This window comes from Nothobranchius furzeri, chromosome 6, assembly GCF_043380555.1.
Source record: "Nothobranchius furzeri strain GRZ-AD chromosome 6, NfurGRZ-RIMD1, whole genome shotgun sequence".
Taxonomy (NCBI): Eukaryota; Metazoa; Chordata; class Actinopteri; order Cyprinodontiformes; family Nothobranchiidae; genus Nothobranchius; species Nothobranchius furzeri.
In genome coordinates, this window is record NC_091746.1 from 42,420,679 (window position 1) to 42,429,027 (window position 8,349).

The 8,349-nt window shown below is 39.1% G+C and overlaps 1 protein-coding gene across 1 annotated transcript; it reads right to left on the reverse strand.

Annotated features, from left to right (window-relative positions):
* Positions 1-625: 625 nt before the first annotated feature.
* On the reverse strand, positions 626-1,849 carry LOC107396372 (sialidase-3). Its single transcript, XM_054744160.2, has one exon. It carries the CDS (start codon positions 1,794-1,796, stop codon positions 684-686), a length of 1,113 nt encoding a protein of 370 aa, XP_054600135.2. The 5' UTR covers positions 1,797-1,849; the 3' UTR covers positions 626-683.
* Positions 1,850-8,349: the final 6,500 nt, after the last annotated feature.

An 8,349-nucleotide genomic window follows, 5' to 3' on the forward strand; every position in this document is an offset into this window, starting at 1 on the left:
CACTTTTGTGGGTGTTGGACACTTTGGACAGCTCTCATGCTAAATATAAATGTGCTATACAAATAAAATGGTATGGTTTGGTTTGGTTTGGTGTGATCGATTGGTTCCAGATTGGGAGCTTTCAGGCCACAGCATAACACGGAGCTCGTATGTCTTTAAATAGCTATCATATTTCAAGATGGTGGCTGACCATGGAGCGTCGACCACAGTTTTTGTATTAAAAATGTAAAATTTCAAGCTGAGATGAGTACTTAGAATTGATGTTGGTGAGAAATATTTATGTAAAAGGACAAGTTTGTGAACAGGATACTCAGAATTTGCTTTAAAGTAAATCTTAGAATAATTTATCTCAGAACAATCGGAAAACATTTTACCAGTCACTGGAAATCCTTGGCATGTGTGTATTTGAAAAATTAATTTCCTCAGTTTGTTTATTAGTTGCGTTTTATCTTGTCTTAAATAGTTAAGGATTTTTTTTTTTTTTGCATTTTATCTTGTCTTAAATAGTTAAGGAATGCTTTTAATCAGTACAATAAATGTGGTGAAAGTTTTAATTTTAAAAACTGTGAGATATGCTGTGAAATTACATTTTTGCAAACTAATTGAAAAGAAAAGTTACTACTTATTTTGTTATGGTGAAATCAATTTTTAATCAACAAATATCAGGAGTAGACCTAACTGGTCTACATAATCATGCATGGGCGCCCATTTGTTTTATCTTCAGTGTTGGGCTTGATGTCAGAGAAGAAGAAGATCTTCATGGCAACACTGTCGATGCTTTCATCCTCCCCGGTCTCAAATATACATGCAATACAGCCGTCACCGAGGTAAACCATGTCTGAGTGGCCACTGGGTCCTCTGTTGAGTATCCAGGGTGCAGTCCAGGCATTTGGATCAGATGGAGTTTTGTTCACATACACTCTCAACTCCGTTCCTGCACTGTTGGGTTGAGTGAAGAGCAGCCACTGGTTTAGGGTGCAGCTTGCATCACTTCTTACTGCAGCTGCATTTTGAACTGGTAAAGAGAGCAAACTTCCCTGATTGCCTGAAGGTGTGTTGGTAAGCTTCCCACCTTCAGATACGACAAACGTGTCTCCATTATCCTTACTGAAGGCTTCCACCAGTCGCCCGCTCTCGTTAGAAGCATTGCAGTAGATGAGCCTGCCTTCTTCTCCCCAAATTTCTGCCATTTGACACCCAGCTGATTTATCTTGAATCAAACTGCCAAACTGCCAGCTTTCTCCTCCATCGTCACTATACAAGGCGACTGCATGTGGAACGGGTTTGTCATCAGCAGAGTTTTCATCCACGCAAGCATACGTCGGGATGATCAGTCGTCCGTTTTTCGTTTGAAGGCCATGTCCTGGTCCGATTGCTAAAGTGACGCAGTGTTCAGGCAGACATGCAGTCAGATGAGTCACTTCACTCCAGCTTTCTCCAAAATTGTCACTTGTTAAGTAGCATAGACGAGTTTTGTGACAGGGGTGTTCTTCCTGCTGCTGTTCAGTACTGGAGATGATGAAAAACAGGAAGAGTTTGTTCTCCTTTTCATCAAACACTGGGCAGGGGTTGATGGAGCTGTGTCCGGGTAGGTCGGCTTCTTTCACCATTTTCTTCTGGTCAAACTCTAGTGACAAAGTATCTGATGATTTTTTCACGACTCCTCTCTTCATAAGCAGCTTTCTACTTGTTCCACCAGCTGTCACACTTGAAAAGACCAGAAGCGTGCCGCTTTCTCTTTTGTAGACTAAAGCAGGAGTCTGGTAGACCCACCTCTTAAAGACAGGAACGTCCATCGCTGCTGTGGAAAATGATCGAACAGCTTAGTTATATTCCATTGCTTGTAGGAGAGAAGTTTGAACAAAAACAACTTCAAAAATAATTATAGAACTTTAGCTCCTTGGATTAAAGAATGCATTTGAATCTGAGATAATTTCCTGTTGAGAAATGATGGATTTACAGGGGCTGTTTCTCACTACTCAATGACGCAAGTACATTCTTGTGTACTAGACAAGTATGTGCTTGGCAGGGACACCATGACGTCTGTTCTACCGAAGTACGGGAGGACGTGGATTGCATTTGGAACAGAACCGTACTCCAATGCGTCATGGCAACAAGCGCTACTTGTTTCTAGCTAAGGTTAAATTACCTAACATAAAATAAGTTTTGTTTGCTCCTTAAAGAGCAAGTCACCCTCTACCAGAGTATTATTCCACTTCCTGTTTGAAAAATGCAACAAATGCTGTTGCCTAGCAGACCGAGAGGGCAGAGCCGCTAACACATACACACACAGGCTCACAACAACATTGTGACATCATAACGTCCTAGAGTACCTCTTAGCCAATAGCGATGGCAGATTTGAATGTAAATACAATGCAGAGTTTTTACCTGACAAAGGCACAACACTGACAGTTTTAGGCAGAAAATTTAAATTTTTATTAAAATGCAATAAAGTGCAAAACTATTGACTACACGTGTCTGCAGCACAATTAGACACACATTTATATAGTTTATCAGGGGAAAAAGGTAGATTTGGAGGTGACTTGCTCTTTAAAGAACAAGTCAGCCCCAAATCAACTTTTTTTTTCTGATAAACAATATAAATGAGTGTCTAATCATGCTGTATTTTACATTAGTGAATCTTAGTTCAAATTTAAATATTCTGCTTAAATTTGTCAGTGTTGCACCGTCTTCGGGTAAAAACTCAGCACTACATTTGAATTTAAATCTGCTAACGCCATTGGCAAAGAGGTACACTATGATGCAAGCTGGTACAATATGATGTGACAATGTCATTGTGAGCCTGTGTGTCTTTGTTAGCGGCTTTGCCCTCTTGGTCTGCCAGGCAACAGCATTTGATGCATTTTTTCAAACATGAAGTGGGAGTGGACTAAGACTCCCGTAAGGGATGACTTGCTCTTTAAATAACAAAATAACAATGAAAACATATTAGTTGTATTATATTTGGTCCACTTTTGATCAAACTGGCAAAATACCAACATGTTCCACTGTTAAAAAAAATGTGTTTTTCATGAAAACAGAGCTACTCTGTTCTTATTTTGATAGTGGGTTAGCTAATTAGCATTTTAAGGAATATTGAAAAGTAAAACCCAAATACACACAATGAATTTACAGGTTACACACATTTATTTACAATAACATACAACTTAAAAATTTTTCATTATTATTTCAGATATAAAACTCTAGTAAACAGTTATTAGATTTTTTCTCTGATGTTCGAAGTATAAAAAGTGCAAAACAATGCATTGTGGGATACTTTGCTGTCCTAAGGAAGAATGCATTGATGCATCCTCTATACAATGGGCAAAGCAAGAACACACACAGGAACTTTGAGCAAACTTGCCATTACGCATACTTAGGATTGGAACAGTCCTTGAGCCATCGCTGAGTTTTTTTCACAAGGATTTGAGTACACAAGTTCAGACAAGTATACATAATGCGAAACAGCCAGTGGTTTTAGTGAAGTCCTGAAAATAATTAACAATGCCACACAATATTAAAAGACTGCCATTCTATAATCAGTGCTGAAAACTCCCTAGTCTTGCAAGAAATGTTAATATTAGCTCAAATTAAAATGTGATGTCCACACTAAGCCACACTTTTGACAATTTATTGACTTCATTTAAGATACTGAATTTGTTACACCAAGATATATTTTTATTACATTTTTCTAATTAAACATTAATCTTACGGAAAGCTGAATCACAGATAATTAGTTCAGTCAAATGAAGATATTTGTTAATTTTTACTCTTTTAGCATTCTTTCAGACATCTGCAGGATTTAATTTACAGTTACTGAAAATGAATAGAGGAGGGAGGAGTGATGGCACTTGTCCATAAATATGGATAGGGCACTCACGAGTTTTATTTTTCATGCTACCAGTACATGTGTCTGCTGTGTGTTTGTATGGCCCGTCATGGTCTTAAAGGCATTTGGTTATTTCGTACGTGACCTGCTGAAATGAGCTTTAATCTCTTGCTTTCGTCTTAAGTTTAAATTCAGATGAAAGCCAAAAGTGTATTCAGTGGGAAACAATATGAGCTGTAAATAGGCCAAGCAACAAAGTCAGCATAGTGTCTTCATGAGCTTTTTCCTGAGTGTTTGAACTAGTTTAACCTTCCCAAGAGCCTAGACTGATGCTTTTCACCAAACTGTTGTATAATATCCCCAAACAACATCAAAGGCAAACAAGCGGCCAAAAGCACACAAATTCAGAAGCACTAAGGAAGAAATGCACAACCGACTCTTCCACATTCTGTCTTCTGACAAATCTCAGATTTCAGCAAAGGCTTCTACCATCTCAGTTCAGTTTATGAAAGCCGTATGGATCAAAAGCAAATGCCTGAAGAGGCATATGTTACAGCTGGCAAAGGGAATAAAAAGGTGTATTTAATGCCTCAACTTTCATTTATCATTAAGGCACCATCTGTCTTTTCAAACATCTTTCTCACACTTTGGCCGTATCAGCCACTTCCACAATCGTGGATCGAAAATGACATTGCAAGCTCAAAGCATGACTCGACAGTCCTCGCAATAAAATAACTTGTGAAGGCAAGTTGAAGCTGAGCTGTGTCGTTGCAGACAGAGGACGGGGAGCTTATCTGTAGACAGAGAGGGTGTCAGGCGGCCACAGACAGGTCATTTCCCATCTATGCAGGGGGCCAAAGTTGTGGATTCAGCAATCTTGGATTCAGATGATGATGACAGCAATGGATGCACCCGGTTGGTTCCTGTGCAAGGCCATTCTTCCTCATCAGCCTCTCAGAGGGAGAGTTCAGCCAAGTCAGCACAACACAGATAAAAGTGTCTCTGTGTGGCCTCTTCTCTCTGCCTCATTCTTTTATTTCCCTGTGTAAGGCAACGTATTGTTGATTTTAAAGGAAATAAACCCCACAAAAACAGAAAAGAAAAAGAAAAGACAGAAGGAAATCTATTGTTGTGGAACTCATCCGACCCGTCTCCGTGTCACACTTTTGCAGCTCCTGTTGCAGGGAATTCTAGGTCCTGACATTAGATTGCATTTCCAATTTTCTTTCAAGCAATTTTTTCAAGAAATGCTTTTCACAGCGTGAGGCAGTAATGGAATTCAGATGACAGTGAACCATAAAAAGAAGTTTTTCCGTTGTTCCATTCATGAATTCTCATCTTTTTTGTGCTGTCCATCACAGCCACTCAATTAAAAAAAATGTGGGAAAAAAATACAAGTTATAATAGAACCATGTTTGTTGTAAAAAATGTATTTTAAACTGCTTCGTTCCATAGATTTTATACTAGATTACTGATCAAAACAAGGAGAATTTAAAAGTACTTTACAGACTGATCTGCTAGCTCTTGCTAGTGGGCTACTACTACTGGTCAAAGTAATGCTCCATTTTCTGATGCACATTTTCTATTTATTGCCACTAGTTTTAGAAAATAAACACAAAAAAATTAACTTTAAGAAGTTTCATATCGTCTTAGGTGCATCAACAAGTACAACAACAAATACACAGAAGGAAAACAAACTAAATCAAAATTGGTTCCTCGGGTACATGAGACACAAAACATGTGCATTGCATAATGATTTATAATATTTTTTCTCATTTTGATCATGTGCATTTTTACTCTTTCTCTGCTCCCTTTTGATGTTTTTTGGCTCTCTGTGAGCTCTACCCCTTGTGTGCCTGATTGCGGGAGTAGAACCAGGAAACAGAACTCCTGTTAGAGGTGAATCATGTTGGCTCAGTATTGACTGAGCCTGTCACACACTCTGATGACTCATGTTAAAGCACTTTTTGACTAAAAGGATTTGTAAAAGACGTGTCACTCACAGAGAATTCCCACTCCTCCATTCCCTGAGGTGGACCTGATTTAGACGAGAACAGTCCAACTATTATCTTCTCACTCCTGACTTATTGACAGGATGCTGGAAGAGAGCTAAATGGGAGGTTAGCCAATCACAGCTATTAAGGTCAAGCACATAAATAGACACTTCTCTGACATGCTGATAGGCAGCAAGAGGGCCAGACTTTATTCCCAACTGGTTCTGCATGAGGATCAAAGCAACTCATGCACTGACTGATCTGGTCTTATTGAGAGAACTAGTCTTTTGATGTCAGGAGACAAAGACAAGTAAAGCTCAGGGAGAACATTTGGCAGAGCATGGGTGCAACTGGAAAAGCCAATTTATGAAAGTAGACAGCTTGCTATTGTACAGAGGTCTGTGAGTCAGGTTCACTGCAGGGTGTCCCACTCTGGGGGTTCAAACAGCTATGACTGAATAGCATTCTCTTACTCTGACATTTTCTGAATTAGTTCCATTTCTTATCTTCATCATTTCTACTGAGATAAAAATACCATGGTTCAGAGATCTGAAAAACTCTAAGTGATATGTTTATCCTGAGCTGTAATTAGATTTGGCTTGTTGAAGGCTTTATTCCATGCATAGTTTTACAAACTTGTGGTCTTCAAATCTAAATCAAATCAAATCAAATCAAACCAGATCACCTCCTGCTTTGTACTCCATGGATGTGCGATGAATTGCGGGGTGACCGAGCATTTGTTCATGCTAGCTCCCAGCTGTGGGATGCACTGCCTATTATTGTAAGGCAGGCTCTCTCTTTGGCCATTTCTAAATCTCGTCTAAAAACAAACTTTTATGAGTTGGCTTTTAACTTGTGACTTGTTGGATAGTTTCCTTGTTTTATTGTCTTATCTGTGTATTTAGTGTTTTCAATTTCAGTTTTTTCTGTATATCTGTCTTAATTTAGCGGTTTTACCAATGCATTATTTTTTTTTATTTATGTTTTATTGTATTTAGTCTGTTGTATCTGCCTGTGCAGCACTTTGGACAGCTCTGTATTTGAAATGTGTTATACAAATTAAATGGTATGGTATATTGTATGGTAAACTGATGGTAAGGCAGGTTTTTAACCATCCATCTATTTTCTTCTTCTTATCCGGAGTCGGGTCACAGGGGCAGCAGCAAGTCAAGAGGCCCGGACTTCCCTCTCCCCATCCACTTGGGCCAGCTCTCCCAGGGGAATCTCAAGGCATTCCCTGGCTAGGTGAAATACATAGTCCCTCCAACGTGTCCTGGGTCTCCCTTTAGGTCTCCTCCCGGTTGGGCGTGCCTGGAAAACCTCACCAGGGAGACGCCCAGGATGCATCCTGACTAGATGCCCGAGCCACCTCAACTGGCTCCTCTCGATGTGGAGGAGCAGCAGATCTACTCCGAGCCCCTCCCGGATGACCGGGCTTCTCACCCTATCTCTAAGGGAGAGCCCAGCCACCCTGCAGAGACATCTCTTATACGTTTCTACAAGAATAAAAGTATGAAATAAAAATTCTATCCAAGCTGTCATCCTGCACTAGTGACCAGTGTTGGGAACATTACTTTAAGAAGTAATTAGTTATAGTTAATGAGTACTTTGTCAAAAAAGTAATTCAGTTACTTACCGTGTTACAAGATAATAAAAGAAACTAATTACTAAGAAAAATAACTATTTTGTTACTTTTTTGATTAAAGAATGCAAGAAAATGGGTTCCCTTCTTAATTAAAGTTTCTTGATTTACTATAAATTACTACATAACTGAAATATAAATGCTTCATATCTGGAACATAATAAAATGTATGTCAAATGTTTTTTATAAAATGGAATAATTGAAATAAATGGGCACTTAACAGGAGGAACTACAAACAGGAACATTACACTAATCTAGACTATTAAAATGTGACTGTGTGATATTTATGAAGGCCCCAATCAGCTAATATTATAGATGCAAATAGAAACACATGTAAAGGTTCCTAAGCATTTAAGTGGTCTCTCAATCTAGTTAAATTACCGAAATAAATGTAATTTTTGCACGATATTCAACATTTTCCAACTTCATGTAATTGTGTGTATTTAGTAACATTTCTGTTGCTGGTAATATAGTAATGGTTAAATAAATAAATAAATTAAAGTCCTTTAGAATGACACTAGAAGAGGCACACATCTGATGGAGGACTTACATTTACCAACTTCAGTCAGACCCAAACACAGAAGAGCTGAAGCTGGGTGGTAAACACACACAGGTAGTTCTAGTAACACCTGAGCGCCTGTGAAGTTTGAGATTGGTGCAACCAGTGTTACAGCGGGACTAAAGAAATGATCAGAAACAGGTTACAGTTGGAGGATCTAGGAAGCTAGAAGATCGTGACGTCTGAGCGGTGAACAGGTGATTGGACCTTCAGAATGTTTCGCTGTCACGGCTGCAGATTCACGCCTGCAGCAGAGAATCTGCAGCCACAGACTATTAATCAAGTCTTCCTCGTTCTTCACGGGCCGTGATGCGCTTGGATGAAA